General features: G+C 37.1%; 1 protein-coding gene across 14 annotated transcripts in view; it reads right to left on the reverse strand.

The window, feature by feature from the left end:
- Nucleotides 1-16,527, reverse strand: part of EYA1 (EYA transcriptional coactivator and phosphatase 1) — an 84,056-nt gene that overhangs the window by 39,466 nt on the left and 28,063 nt on the right. For 6 of the 14 annotated variants that reach the window (XM_075728142.1, XM_075728138.1, XM_075728137.1 and 3 more), the window contains 3 exons: nt 16,341-16,527; nt 4,583-4,725; nt 3,346-3,429 (listed from right to left, as the gene is read on the reverse strand). In XM_075728142.1, coding sequence (XP_075584257.1) covers nt 3,346-3,429; nt 4,583-4,725; nt 16,341-16,527 — 414 coding nt within the window. Of the gene's footprint in view, nt 1-3,345; nt 3,430-4,582; nt 4,726-9,127; nt 9,132-16,340 lie in introns of all 14 variants that reach the window. The other 8 variants (XM_075728146.1, XM_075728145.1, XM_075728141.1 and 5 more) reach the window with 2 other exon arrangements.

Genomic DNA, 16,527 nt, shown 5'->3' on the forward strand with positions numbered 1-16,527 from the left:
AACTGCTTAATCAGGCCTCTTGTTTTGAATACTGGTATTGGAGCCAAAACATTGTCTGTATGTCATTTCTGAATTCTACCCACTTGATTTCTTTGTTTTGTGGAGAAACAAGAAGCTGAAAAACAGGAAAGTTCACTTTGGGTACAAGGCTTATTTTCCACTTAAGCCTACAGGTCACAAATGAAGGGTTAAGTGAAACCAGGCTTTGTTTTTCTCAATCTCTAAAATATATTAAACCACATTAAAATAGCTTATAATTTAAAGGAAAATGCCTTTAAAGCCTCTGACTATAAATGCTTTCATGGAGAATGGAAATGTATGGAAAGACTACAGTATCCCAGTGCCTATACTGAGATGTATTTCCACCTGCTCCAAGATACTAAAGGGCTCCAACTTTTTCCAAATTCCAAAACTCAGTCAGTTGACATCTGGCTCAAAACATAAGTTTTGAGGTGTCAGAATCCCTAATGTCAATTAAAGTGACTGATAACTTGATAGTTGATCAATAGAGCTCTCTCTGTACATATTAAAAAAAGAAAAAATCCAAAAGCAAATGGAAATGTTTTGTTTTGTTTCTTTTTCTTCTCTTCTGGAAGTAAAAATCATATTCCTAAACTAGTTTCACACATGTCCATGAAATTCACAACATTCAAATCACACTTAAATAAAAATATAGCAGTTTATACCATGACTGCGCAAACTGAAAAACAAGGGTATTATTTTGTTCCAACAAAGCTGAAGGACAAAGGCAGGGTGAAAGCAGAGTACAATAGCAGCAAAAGGAGAGCAGGTGATAAAAACAGAAGAGAAAGTAAGAATACAGAAAAGGGTGGCACAAGCAAGAAGTTATGAGGAACGAGGTAGAGAATAAGGAAAAGAAATCAATCCCTTCAGCAGCAGGGCTGCTCATCATTCATAGTCATTCACCATGAAACTCACTCAGGCATTATGAAGAGCTGAATGCCAGGTTGCCAAATCCCCTACTATTTAATTAGGATATTTTTGTTTGTTTGAAGATCCAGCTTTTGTATTTTAATGGTTATGTGAGCAGCTTAGATTTAATTTTTTAAAAGGGCATTTCTAGCCCTCATCACAGTGCAGAAACACATGAGAACGTGACGTTAAGATTGCTCAAAAAGCAGAATACAGGTGAAAAGAACAAGAATTCCCCTCAAAAATTTTTCTTTTTTTTTTTGGATTGACTTATGATCTGGATTTCTGATTTAAAGGCCAGAAATCATTAGGAAACACTCTTTAAAAAAAATGTGCACTTCCCATCACTGCAAATAAACCCTACAATTCTCATATGACAGATACATGTTTTAGCATGTTTGCTTTGAACATTTGACACTATCTTCCTCTAATGTCTATGGAAATCGCTAACTGTTGTCTGAAGCTGTCCATAAGCCAAGAGAAATTGTGATAGGAATGAAACTTTAAGAAAACACAAAGCAAGAACGGGCCACTTTGATGACTGCATCTGAGAACCAAGGACATGCACGTTGCTACCCCTCATCAAAAAGGGGTACTTACCCGCAGCATAAGCACTAATCCCGTCATCCCTCTAAACATCGACGGTCTGTTGTCATTTAGCAATGCAGAAGTATTCTGCCACATGCAACCAGAGCCACCCGGGCGACAGCTACATCTCAAGTAAACAGTGCCAACAGCGATGGAGCTGCAATCAGGAGTCACCCACCTCCTTGCAGCATATGTATTTATATCTCTTCACAGCTGCATACTAGCCACTTTCCTCAACCTCAAGCACCCAGGAAGAAAGGTGTTTATGTTCAGGCCCCAATTAATGAAACCACTATAGGGAACTGGTAACAAATGGAAAAAATACGCTTGCACAAGTACTTCTACAGCAATGACTAATTAGGCTTTTCCAGCCCTGCTCTACTGCCCAAAAGCAAATGGTGAGATTCTGTTGGCACCAAGTTTTTTTTGTGAGCACTAGGATTTCTTCTCCTCATTCTGAGCTGAACTGTCACAAATTTGGTGATTTTGAGGTGCCACGCAAAAGCTGGTTTTGGAGGGAGTTTGTCATATCTTCACAGAAGACTGAGAAATGGAAAACAACTTTTTGTAAATACTCTATAATGCTACTGTCTACATGTATCCATACAATAATAGTTGAAACATTTAAAGTGCTAGTGTCTTTTTACTACCTAAATAGAAACTATTAACACATAGGAAATGAAGGCTGCTGAATTAACTTGCTTTTCTGGCACATGATAAAAAAATCTAATTATATTCCTCAAACAGGTAAGCTGCTATTACAGCAAACAATTCTGAAAATACACCACACCGGAACAAGCAAGAAGGGTTGCAAAGAAGTGCTGCTTTAGATTTTTATAATGCAATAATCTATTAAGAGGAATTCAGAACCTGACCCAGGTATGGACTGAATCAGTAGTAGCTTTGCCCTTCACTGAACTGGGTGTAGGGTAAAACTTTTTTTACTGATAAATGCAAGTTTTACAAGAAGACAGAGTGATTACATGAAGCCAGACAAAACTATCTGTTGTTCTGTATATGAAGAATTTTTTAAGGTTACCAAAAAAAAAAAAAAAAAAAATCACATTCTAGTTATGCATCATATGAGGTGAACATGAAGTGGCACAACAGATTTTAGCAGAAGCCGAGACATCAGCTTTCAAATACAATGCTGGAAAAACAAAGTTTGTTTTGCGTCTCACAAGGGCATTCCATTCATAAACTGTTCTTATTCACCTAAGACCATGTTTCTCTTCTGAGAATTACCAAGGAAACCCACAGTCTGTAGACATATTCATCAGTTCAGTTATGATTTATAGACTGTACATAATAGAAAGATTTGACTCATAAGCAGACTTTCAAAAACATCAGTCAATGTGTAGATTAAAAAAAAAGTTAAGGTAAAAAATTTCAGACTAATCTGTCTATGTCCGGAAGTATTCTTCCTCTTGCCTTCCCAATACAGAGCACAATCCACTGCCAATCGCTCAGAACCAAAATGTTATTTTAGCAATCACTCCTGGAAGTTCTTTGCTCTCTGAGGGGAGCTAAACCTTTGCAGATTTTGATGGTATCAACAGGTTTCAGACACTCTGTACCTACAAATCAGATCTCAAGCAGCCAAAGTATTACTCCCAATACTATTTAATTATTTACTGAATATAAGAGCTGAGTAAGTGCAAAGAATGGGCATATGAAACAGCTTTACTCCTTGATTTTCTAATGTCTTGAAACACCAGTACCATTTTGCCTCTGGAAAATCAACTAATGTTCTGGTATTCCTTGTGTATCAACCATAAACCAGCAAATATTACTGAAAATTTCCATCAGTTTCTTGACACTTACCCTTCCATATCTGTTGGCATAGGACCCTGTAAGCAAGGAATGGAAAATGATGATTGTCTCATCCAAATCCCAAATGAATACTCTCTGTAAAAAGAGAATCAAATCAATGTGTTCCTCTGTGAAGCTGATACTTGAAATGGAAAGTTAAAATTTGAATCAGTAAGTGCACAAATGAGAAAATTGTATTGAAATGGTTATATATTAAAACCATAGTTTCCTTGCCATTTATTTTCAGAACTAACAAGTTTTTTCCAGAATAGGGTAATACAATCTGTTAGCTTTTTACTACAATTACTATTATATCAAATTATTCTATTAGAATAAAATTATAGTTATTGTCAAATACACACAGAAAATGAGATGTACAATGTATTATTTTAAAGCCAGATGTGAGATAGAAACTGAAACAAATGAAGAGAAGCCTCCGAAAATTAAATCTTCTGGGTTTGAATTCTGTATTTCTGCAAGTCTTACAAAACAAAGTTCATGTAACTGCTCTTGAAAATGACCTCTAAAAACAAAACAAACAAAAAAAACAAATTGCTGCTAAGTACTTAAAACCCCTTAATCTATGTTCATTTTTAATGGATTTTAGGCACCTGAAGAATGAAAATTATGAACTTAGATGTTGCATGTGTAAGAATTTATGGCATCAGTAAATAATTCTTTCACTTACAGCCAATGGAAAATATGTGTTTTAAATTTGTCCTCCGACCACACACAAAACGATATTTTAATGAAAAATAAAGTGTTCAAATACAAGTATTTTAAATCCTGGTGAGATTGTATTTCCCTTGATGACAAATGGGCTAAGCTTTTGGAATGGAAAAGTAATGCTGTGTGGACACTCATAGCTGTGGTGTGTCACTGGAGATGTGTTCTCAACACAACATGGGCCACTGAGGGAAATGTGAACATAGCATGAGAGAACAATAACCACTATTGTGCTAGAAGTGTCTCCTGTCCAAACGCAAACCTTTCTTTGACTTGGGAAAAGCTTGCTTTTTTTTTTTTTAATCAAAAGGAGAAAGAAACCCCCAGTATTTTTCAGAGAAAGTACGTGCTCTGCATGAAGAAGTTTCTTTAGAAGAAAAATTCTATCTTCTACAAAAACAGTGTTAGAAAAAAAAGAAAGGGTGCTCCAATGCCACTTTATTTCTGATGTGTAAATACTACTCTGCAAAATAGCGATAAAAATAGAGTCTGTACCAGGTCAAAGACATCTAATATAATGTACCTCTAGATCAGAGTCAGGTGGTGGTGAAGGATTATTGTTTCTTCTGCCACGTCCACGTGATTTCCCATCTGAACTACGACGCAATCTATCTGAATCTGAATCTTTAATGGGTGTTGAAGGGCTGTGGATTGTACTGTATTCTGCTGTAGTAAAGAAATTACATTTTTACCTTTCAGTTTAAACTTCAAAATGTTCAATTTACTTGCTTTTTACATGTGACACTAAACCCAGGACATTCACTAAAGAGTCATAACTAAAATAATTAAATCTACAATGATAAGTGGCAATATTGATAAATATTAAATATTAATTAAATCGAGTTCAAGTTATATGTAAAAACAGAGGAATAAATTGTTTCAGTAAATAAAGAAAAGAGCAGTAAGTAAAAAAAAAATCTTCATTCCTTCAAATCATAGAGAAGATCATATCACTTCATAGACAAGATTAACTCTAAATGAACAATTTTAAGGGATACCAGCTTTTTCTTAAAGAACACTGATTTAATTCTAAGTTTTCAAACAAGCTTTAAGATAACCATTGTGGTGACTGGTAAGAAAAAAACATCCAGCTGTGATTAAAAAAAAAAAAAAAAACTTACAGAAATTGAAAATTTTTCCAAATTGCCTGGCTGCAGACACTTTACTTTTAGATTGCCACATTTGAGCCAGATGAATAGAATTCTTTCTAAATATGGCATAAAACTGAGTCCTTATTTTCCCAGGGTAAGTTCAATTAATAAGTTTTAAATATGTTTTAAATACGCATCAACTATGAAGATGAAATTTATGGTATTCTTCAAAGGTCTACTCTAAACTTTTCCAATGAGTACCTTCAAGACAGGATAACATTCTTTATAAACAGTATTGTACACTAATCATTATGCTTCAGCAAAATTTATTTACAAAAATATTTACTGCTGTTGAACAGGTAAAAAAGAACCATGATTTACGTATGTAAGAACAACAAACTTTTCCTGAAAACATGGTAGGTGGAAGATGTTTTGCTATTCTAACATCCGCAGACTCACTAACAGTGAAGTGCTTGAACATTAACAGACACCCAGCATAAATTATCCTTCCTAACTCATTTAACTAGAAGTACCATACTCCTCAGAAATGCAACAACACATTTTTAAATCTCTTTTCAAGACTTCCTTTCACAGTCTTAAGTTCACAGAGAAAAGACTTTTATTTTGATGGTTATTGTTAATTTTTTTTCCTAAAAAACCTATTTTTGTGAAAGCAGCTGGAATTTTTAGCATATGATATATTTATCAATTTCACTTCTCAGTTAACATTAACTACTCTTTAGAGTTCAGTAGATGTGTATATTTGTATCAATATTAATTTACTTTTTAATCAGCCTACACCATGGCATTCCCGTTTGAAGACAGGTATACTTCTCACACAAGTGATTCTTTCTCCTAAAAAAACATCCTGTTGAGGTCAAAGGTTAGATTAAGGAGGAGATTCTGGACATCTGTGTAACACCACATATTCACAATTACTCAAAATAATAACGGTTGCTTGTGCTGAATGAAAGGAAAAGGTCTTGAAGTTCTCATGTTCAGCCTTCAAATCTACACTTAATGGAAGTTAGTATTTACTATATATTTCACATTATACTTTTACCTAAGTATCTCAGGCTACATTAAACAAAGCAGCATAACAAGTTAAGATGTAACTCAAGGTAAAATAAAGAATCTCCAAAAAAGACTCGACCTATACCTAAAAGAGTGATTCTGCGTATGTGCCAATCAACAAAAATCATCCAGCCACGTCAGTCTACATAACTAAAGACAGAGGTTTAAATGTTGAAGATCATGTACATTTTTTTCCTATGACAAGGTACACTTCAGAATATTTATTAGAACTAATTCTTTGAATGCTGACTGCTTTCACCTACTGTACTAAAATGTAAATAAGAAATCACAACTTAACTAGTACAAATTTTCCCAACCTTTTAAACTTAAATGAGTTTATCTGCTATACATTATTTTTATTATTAAAACCCTTAACAAAAAAGAAAAAGAGAAGAAAGAAAACAATGCACAAAAGCTTTGAAATAAATTATAACCCAGTAAAATAAACAGACTGGAATTTCTTCCACAGGTATATTGGCCAATGATGTTCTAAATATGTGCTTTAAAATTCAGAATGAAAAATTCCATTTCCTATTGACTAATTGAAATTAGGGTTGCTCTTGGACTCTGACAGTATTTTTAGGAGTTTGGCTTTAGATCCAAATTTTTTTAAATTCTTCTCACAGATGTGATATACGTAAAAATTTTAAGTATTAAACTTGGGGTAGTAATAATAATACTAAATAAAATAGGGAACAAATAGCATGGAAAAAGTATAAACAAAACTTCATGAGAAATAAACGCAAGTAAACCTAAAAGAGTGAGCACACAGAACAAAGTTTAGTGAGACTGGGGAAGAAAGCCTGTTTGCAAGAGCCATCCAGCTTTCCATTTTTGCAAACACCTTCATTTAAGTCTGCTGCATTCAAAATTTCAAACCCAGGGCTGCAAATTTGGGTGGAGGCTCATTTCCATCTACCCTTCTCAGGTGCAAGTCATCTGCCTGAATGGGCCAGACCCTAACCTGACAGACTCCCAACCCTACCTCGGGACCCCAAGGTTGGCAGGGCGCACCACAGCCCACCTTTCTGGGGCCCACTGTATCTGCATCGTTCCCAAGAGAGGTTTGTCTGTTTTGCTCTGACGGATCTCTCCAGGCAATCTACTCTGCTGCTTTAACAGCCATACCATTAGAAACAAAACATAAAAGTTCAGCATTCATTACAGCAATTTAAGTTCCATCCGTGAAAGTGGGGAAAAAATTCTTCCCTTCATGGTATTTGCATGCATTTGAAGACTGTTCTCACATCCCCTTTGTTGTTAGGTTAACCCTTCCCTGACAATCCTCTTTTGTAGGCTTTGACTACTGCTCTCTGTTTTCTCCTCAAACTGGACACAGTAATCCAAAGCAAAGTTGAGCAAAGCTTTACTTCCCGCATCCCGCAGGCTACCCTTCCCTGGACACCACTTGGCAGGGGACAATTTGCATTCTCTGCGATATTTCCAGTAAATGTTAGCTTCAGGATCCCTAGATCATCTTCCGAGGAAAAAGCAGCACCTAACTGGTCATTTCGCAAAGACCTGGCCAAACATTGCACATGAACAGAATACACAACATTGCTAATGCCTGGAGCTTCTGAGCCTACTCAGGAGACCAGTCTGTTAGGAACAGCATGACAGACGGCAGTAACCAACGGGGGGAAACGTGACATAGTGTGTAAGAAACTTATTCCATGTATGTAAAGGGAAACCATAGCATGTACTCTTTGGATTAAGGCTGCTCAACAGGGCAGCCTCCATGTGCACGGCCGGGTTACCAGCTCACTGTCCAATGGTTGCTCTCAGGTCCTCATAAGGAAACCCAATTAAAGAATCCAGTACCCAGCTAAGCCCAGAGCCTCGACAAGCCCAAGCCCCGACAAATTCTGGAGCAAGAAAAACAACAGCGGCTGAGGGTACTCGGTGTGCCACTAATATCTGGAGTACTGAGAGCGGTCTGCAGGGAAAGGTAGAGCCTGGAAGGAGCTGCCAACATTCCCCATCCCACATTTGTGCAGTTCATCATTCCTGCCTAAATGTATACCTCACACCTGCTCCTATTCAGATCACATCTCCATTTTTTGAGTTCTCATCCTGTCTCCAAAGAACTTGCAGCCCCTCTCAGCATGGTGTCATCTACATATTTAATAGGCAAACACATTCTGTTCCGTCATCTAAATGATTAATGAAAATGCTGGGCCCAAGGCAGACACTGAGGAATGCTGCTGTAGCCATCCTTCTATTTTAACAGCAAGCTCTCACTGACTTCTCTCTTGACGTGGTTTCCTAAACAGCTTTATACCATTCTGCTGTAGTTTCTGCTAGACTAGTTTGCTTATAAGATTGTTACGTGAAAAGATTTAACTGTCAGGGCAGCAAAAGCCTTGCTGAACTCAAGCTATATAGCCACAAAACACATTATTGTTATACCCATTATTCTACATTTGTTGATAGGAGGAGGTTAATTTGTTCAACCTCAGCTAACTTCATAGTAACAGGCATACTTTAATATTAGCCAAGGGAAATGCTTATGTTTCTATAGCACTTGCATTTCATTTTATCCTGTTCCTGAGCATCACAAACACAGGCAAGTACAGGAGAAAACCCAGCCCTCCACAAAATCATGAGCAGAAAAGGGGGTGAGGATCAGCTCTCCGCTGCCTGCCCCAATACTAAAGCAAGATCACCAAAGGAAGCTGGCAGTAGCCAGGTTAAACACAAGAAAGAGGAGTTCGGATAAAATAATCACAGAATCATAGAATGGTTTGGGTTGGAAGGGACCTTTAAAGGTCATCTAGTCCAACCCCCCTGCAATGAGCAGGGACATCTTCAACTAGATCAGGTTGCCTGTCCAACCTGACCTTGAATGTTTCCAGGGATGGGGTATCTACCACCTCTCTGGGCAACCTGTTCCAGTGTTTCACCACCCTCAGCATAAAAAATTTCTTCCTTGTATCTAGTCTGAGGAAAAAAAAAAGCCAGGTGCCCAAAAGATTACAAAGGTTCAAGAGGATCCTGGAGACACCCTTGGAAGAGAGGACTTCAGGGGTGCTATGGCCATGTCTGCACTAGCAGGTTGAGTTTGTGGGACCAAACAAGTGGTGGCAATGACCTGTTTCTGGGAGGTCATTTCATTGTAGGTCCAGCCAGATCTGGTGTCCTGAGCATCCTCAATAGGGGCTGGAGGAATTAAGAGCTGTCCTGGAGAGCACCTTCCGGGTTAGTTTTGTCTGGAAGGACTCCAGCTTGGTGCTCTAGGACCACTTTGCTGAGTCAAAGCTCTTCGCTTCAAAACAGACTCCTGCTCCAAATTAAAATGCTAATGTAGGCACACCCTAAACATACAAACAACAGCAGCTTTGGAAATCCCCTGAGATGAAAATATCTGGAAGCTGGAAAAGTGCTTAGGGCAAGTCTTACACAAATGTAGCCTGTCCTTGCTGCTCCCAGGGTGTCTGCTGATGGCCACTGCAGCAGGCAGGGTATGGGACCAGTTGATCCGCTGGTCTGGACCGCTAAAGCCATTTCTGTGTTTTGCCTACACCTTCACAAAATTATAATAATATTGTAATAACAGCTATTCTTCTGCATCCATTAACAGACATCTAATTTTAGATCTCTCTGCCATGGCACCTCTCTGCGCTCTGCCCCAGGCTGGCTGACACCAAATGTTACGGGTTGTTTCTGCTTCACACACTCAGAATTCCCTCTTCCAAACCTTGACCAAGTGTAAGAGACCCAATCTCAACTTCTCTAGTCAGTAAGAAAAACATTTTTAACCCAGATTCTAAAAATGTATATCTCCTTTTCCAACCTACACATAATTGTGAGGAATAAAATAGATTTTCATTCTGTTTTACCTAAAATATATAAACCATACTGTAGCAGACCTTCCCCTGTGCTACAGGAACCATATTATTGCATCTTGACATAAAATATCATAAGCGTATTCTTCCCCATTATACATCATCGTGGGCAGTCTTGACAGTTTTGTCACACAGGACAATCTTCCATCATCTCATACATAAGAATACTTAGATTACTTATGAATAGACAATACAGCCACAGAGATACCATTTGCAACACTGTATTCTGTAATTCCTGTCTGTTTGTTATGGAAATCCCACATCAAATGACAAATTTGGGGAAAACTCTCTGTCCCAGAAATCCCAAAATCAAGTCTATCTCTAGGTAAATCTGACTGGCAAATGTGTGGGTAGAGGTCTTGCTGTTGACAAAGGCATTGCAAATTTCAACAGACTTTTTCCCTACTACACTGAAAGGGTATGCAAAAAGGAGTAAACACACATTATCAAAGTAATCATATCTCATGTCATAATGTAAATCACATGGATGAGATGGGTGTAAGATAGCTACTATAGTCAAATGGCTCTGCAAATAGGTACGTACAAATATTTTCCATTTAGATTGTGCCCAGATTAATGGGTCGCCCCCCCCCCCCCCCCAATTTTATACTTAATTTCAAATAAAGACCTTAAATCCTCAGGCCAGTGTTACTTCAACTCCTATATACCAAAATCAGTATAAGATACAGGTAGTTGGAATACATTGGTCTCAGCTATGATTTTCTTACTTTTGCATAAATAAAGCTAAATAAAAAATTTCACTATACAAACTTCTTGCTTTACTGCTTACATAAAACTGGACCAGGATCAAACAATGCAAAAGACTCACAGAGGTATTTGAGGATTTTTTTTTTTTTACTTCTCTATAGTAGTAAGTAAGTAGAAGTACTAAATAAGCATTGCAAGAAATACAATAATGTCTGCTGACAGGATCACAGAAGGACGCCTTTAGTGCTGTTTTGAAAAAAAAGTCAAAATCTTCTCCCTCTGAAAAACAAATCTAATGTTTGTCTATTGGGAACTACTAGCATACTATTATGAACTTGACAGAAACACTCAATAACCTGTTAAAAATATTGGCAAAAATGCTGATTTATTTCAAGCCTTGGGTGACTTTTTGATTTAGGATTGTATATCCTAAAATATCCAAAATATCTAAAATATCCAAAATAATTACAAAATATAACATATATACATTAGGTATGTATGACAACAACTGTATTAACAAGCCCTGCAGTTGTCCAGAAATTTTTCTACAACTTCCAATGTTGAATCAAAAAAGATGAAGCAATCTCATCATGGGCAGGTAGTACCTCTCTCCATTGTAGGCATTTCTTCCTTAATCATTATTTATGGTTTCAAACAACTTGAAATTATTGTTATTTTTAATCCTACTAAACACAACGATAAACATCCTATTTACCTACTAAAAAAAATCTATTGAAAAGTGCATCAAGTTCTTAGCCTCAACATATCTTGAGACAGTGAGTCAGGCTATATGTTGTTGAATGCAATGCAAAGGAGTTAAAATTTGTACTTTGTTAACATAAAAGCAGGAGAACAACCATTATCAGTCAAGCAAAACCAATGCCATACTTTGCCATTCATTATTGCATCTGATCTCATTTCTGTTTTTACAGAATTTTCATTGTATTTCCTTCCTATATATACTCCAGATTTACCCTTCATTTATAATTACGTAAATGAGCAAACATTAGAACACCAATAATGTACTGCAAATACGGCAATATTTGTTTCCACACAGGTATTAGTGAAAAGTTGCCTCTATAGTGTATTTGCTCTGTTTCACTTTCCTGTCTCTAATTTATTGTTATGACATATGATAAGGAGAAACGGTGAAGGTAGCTTTCCCTTTTGCAATACTAAATGTGATATAGTGTTCAAGGAAAAAGAAGTTTAGTCTCTAAGAACAAAATGGTGACCCATGGCTGAGAACAATATTTGTTGGCTAGCACAGCCCTTGTGGGGTTTTTAATCTGCATTGTGAAGTATGTGAGTAATATGAAAAAAACCTTCCAGTAATATTTTAAAACACACTCATTGCAGAAATCAAGAAAACTGAAAGACATCACATCTCAAAAACAATGGAAGTCTCTCTTGCGAGAAACACTGTTTAATAAATTATAAATACAGCATCATATGAAATAGGATAAATTCAGCTTTGCTGACTGCTTTTCTAAACAAAAAATTGCACAAATCTGGAATTTTTTGTTACCAGCTGTGATGACGAAGTTGAACATTGCAAGAGAAAATCATTAAAGCTTTAGAAAAAGCAGCCATTTTCTACATTAACTCTTAGAAATACGTTATGAATGTTCCTCTAATTATTTTAGAACATCAGGGCAGGCATAACGGATTGGGACAAAATTCCATCCATCCAGGATAAATTTCAACACTGCCCAACAGCAGGTGACTAGGTGAGCGAGCATAAAAAGCACAGACATATACATAATGCTAATTTATCCACTGTCTCCAGTGATTTTTTGTGTCAAGAGTTTCTTGAATTGAATTTGGTATGTGTAAATCCAATCTTTGAGTTTGTCTAAGCAATGCTTAATGGTATAAACTTTTTGCATCCACAACATCCTGCAGCAAGGAGCTGCACAGCTTACCTATATGCAACATAAAGAAATACTTCCTTTTGTTTGCTCTGAACCTACTTCAATGAATTTGAATATTGGAAGGGAGAGTGAATTTTGGCTCACTAGTCTACTTTCATTATTTTTTACCATTTTAATTATTATTACTTCTCTTACATACTACAGCTCACATGAAAAATCACCAACTCGTACCTGGGATAATCTACTCATATATGGATTGAAAGCTCATTCCAGAAGGAACATAGTATTCTGTCGTTATTCTGATGAAAAACATTTTATTCTGTAAAGCAAAAGTTAGAATTCTACAAGTGGAAAAAAACTTTTGAAAATTCTTACTTTTGAACTGAAACAAAATTTCCAATGAAATCTGAAGCAAAGCACACATTCAAAATTTGAAATGTCATACTGAGATTTATTGTTTTGTTTAATAGTCACTAGCAAAAATACAGCCTTCTGTTCAGAAGAAAATAACATTAATTTTTATGTCTGATTTATGGAGACAGGGACTATCAAGCTCTGTGTGATCAAAAGGTTTTGTCATGACTGAGGTACAAGAAATTTTTCAGATCCACAAAGGAAAGAGAAAGAAGGATTATTTTATATTTGGACAAGGAATTAAACATATTTTAAGTGAAATTATCTGAGCTTTCTGAGTCTGCAAAACTCTGCTAAAAATGTCATAAGAGCACATAATTACTGTCTCTCTTTTCACAGTTTTCTTACCAGACTCTTCTGTTTCACTTACTGGCCCAAATTCCTAAGAACCACCTATGTCTGTCAAACTATTCTGGTGTCTCTGTAAAGTCTGAAGGCCATTCTGTGCTTGTCCTGGCATAGTTCAGAACCGCACAGATTACATGGGTTTTTTTTTAAATGTAGAAGATGTCTAGGGATTCCAACATCTCATAAGAACAGCTGCAATTCAGCAGCTGGAGCCCATCCTACTAAAGGGGTACAGGAGCCTAATGTGATGGCTCTGCTCCCCACCATCCCTCATATGCAGCGTTCCAGCTGCGGTAGATAATCAGCAGCCTAACTTGACCAGATGTGGCAAAACAAACACCCTACAGAAATTTGACTAACTGTAATTAAAATTTGGTTAGCTTGCTCCTTTGTTCTGTGTTTTTGACCCAACTGTGAATTTCCTTCTCTCTAATATGCCTTCCACTTGTCCCCACTCCACCAGAATTCCCTCCTTCCATGCTGATCCCTCTTTTCTTTGACCCCAGCCTTGCTTTATCTTCTGAGCACACTGTGTGTGAGCTCAACTGAGGCTTTGTAATAAGCTGCAGCAAGAAAAAAGAAAAAAAAATTTACAGTGTCTGAGGGGAAATGGCAGGCACATCAATGGATTCACTGACTGGTCCTCACTTCCCTTCTACCAGCGTTGAAGGTTTGTGAGGTAGCAAAAGGTTCTTACCTAATTTAACCTAGGAACCCAACACTGGTATGTCAGCCACCTTAAACTGCTCTCGTACCAGTGGAGAGGCTTTGGCACCTCAGGATTAAGACTGTAGTTAAAGCGAACTCTAAATAGAGATACTCGTCTCCGCTCAATACAGAAGGAGCCTAAGTGGGCTTGATCCTAACTTAAATGCATAAAGACGAGCGCGAAAAGATAAATGGAGAAATCTCGATCGAGCCGTATACCTTCTGCCAACTGCAACTGCTTGTTGATGATGGCAAGAAAGATGGCTTCCATTAGCTCTTCCTAACAGAGAGTGGCCCACAGCAGGTATTTTCCTAAATGTGTCCCTGCCTATGGTACAGGCAGCCAGCTCAAGATAACCCCACACCTACAGTAAGACTTGTTATTTGCAAACCATTTGAAGGAACTTTTTCAGAATTGTTAAATCAGTAACATAAATTTCTCAGGGAAAGAGACGGCAGTCCCAGTAATGCCAGAGGAGGTGCACACATGACCAAGGAACATGTCTAAGGAAGCAGTGGTAGGGCACTCACGGATGTCCAGCTTTCAATACATGAAAGCATAAACTAGAAGAGGGCTTAGGTGCAGGACCCATCCATGAGAAAGCCCACCAACTTCTTTCAAATTTTTAGGCGAAACTTTCTTAATGAGAACGTGGAAGATTTGAGGGAGAAGAGAAAAACTTCTTAAAAAGGAACTGATAGAAAAGTTTTGTCCAGGCTTATAGAGCACAGAAAACTATTTAAATAGGAAGACAGCCTTTAAGCCACTAAGTTTGAGCTTAGGAAAAATACACCTCCTGTATACCTCCTGTATATACGGAGGTGTATGTGTTTACTGTTGCTTACAGGAAGTATCAACGACTTTAAAAAATATATGCAAAGAATTTGCAAAAGATCAAGACCCAGACAATACAATGATTCAATTTGAATATCTTGATAAAAACTAAAACTTGATCACATTTTTTTGGGGGGACATAAGAGGAACTCACAGCTTGCAACTTAAAAAGAAAAGCAAAGAAACCCATGAGAAAACAAAACCAAAAAATTAAAAACAAAGTGAAAAGCAAGAGTAATTATGCAGGCTCCAATACACATCCATATATTCTAAAACCTGCAGACTCCAATATGCATTCATATATTTAGAAAGATTCCTTTCTCAATTACATTGCACACACATGTGATCCCATGTATATAAACACACACACCAGCTGTATTTTCTTCCCTACTTACTTTCAGCAAATGTATCAAAAGAGACAACACTACATATATTTTCTCCAGGTGCACGCTCATGCAGAAAAAAGCAAGACAGTCTTAGCAAATTATATTAAAGCTCACATTGCACATGCAAGATCAGTCCCATCAAGTACTTCAAGAAAACTAAAACCAACCTCCCCCAACAAAACTCCAAAACAAAACCTCCTGATAACATTGCCAAATCCTAGCTGCTTCTTACACATTACTGAGAAACACATCTGCAACCTCGGACTTTCTCTCTGACAGATTTCAAACTTCTGCCATCTACTAACTACTGACATGCTTGAACTGTTAAAAAATGTAATTTTTTTTTTTTAATAATGGGGAAAGTATTTTTCACCTCTCATTTCTAAAACCAGCTGGAGCAGTTTGGCATAAATGTTCAAAAAATATCTCAACTAGTAAAGGACTGCCAAATTCCAGCAAGAAAGGTAAAACGACTGGGAAGGACAAGCCACTGAAGATCTTTTCTTAAAATGGAAACACTTGTGCAATTTCAACTCCCCATTACAAGCATTATTATGTCCTCCAAAAGTGAAAAACACAAAAGCTCTCTTTCAAGTGGACAGTTGGGCTATGGTCTGAAGGCCTCTCAATTTCAGTCTTACTTAGGAAAAATCAAAGGAGTTTATCTTAATGAAGACAGAGCTTAAAAGCATCAGGTTCTGGTTTAGTGTAAAGATTTTCCCATATCCTGCAATTTTTAACACAAGCATTTTACAAATAAATACAAACAAGTTGTATTTCGTACAAGCTTTAAACTTTTACTGATCCCCATTTTTCTTTAGTCTATTTTCTGTTAGAATCTGTGCAAGACACGCCACAGGCTCAGGATTAAGAAATAATAAAAAAAAAAAAAAAAATCAACAACTACACACACACACACAAACAAAAAAAATCCAATTCAACCCCCTTTCAACTTACAAAAACGTGCTTCATAGGGACCATAAAATCCATGTAATTACCTGCTGCAGGATCTGTAACCGCTTGACTGGTGATGCCAGATGGTGGTTCTTGAAGCTGGTATGTTGCATTTGTGGAGGGTGTCGTTGGGCTGGTGTTGCTGTTTGTCATGTAATGTGAAGGATATGGTGAGCTATTATAATACTGTGCATACTGGCCCTGGCCAAAACTGGGATAAGAAGGATATTC

The sequence above is a fragment of the Pelecanus crispus genome, chromosome 2, assembly GCF_030463565.1.
Source record: "Pelecanus crispus isolate bPelCri1 chromosome 2, bPelCri1.pri, whole genome shotgun sequence".
NCBI lineage: Eukaryota > Metazoa > Chordata > Aves > Pelecaniformes > Pelecanidae > Pelecanus > Pelecanus crispus.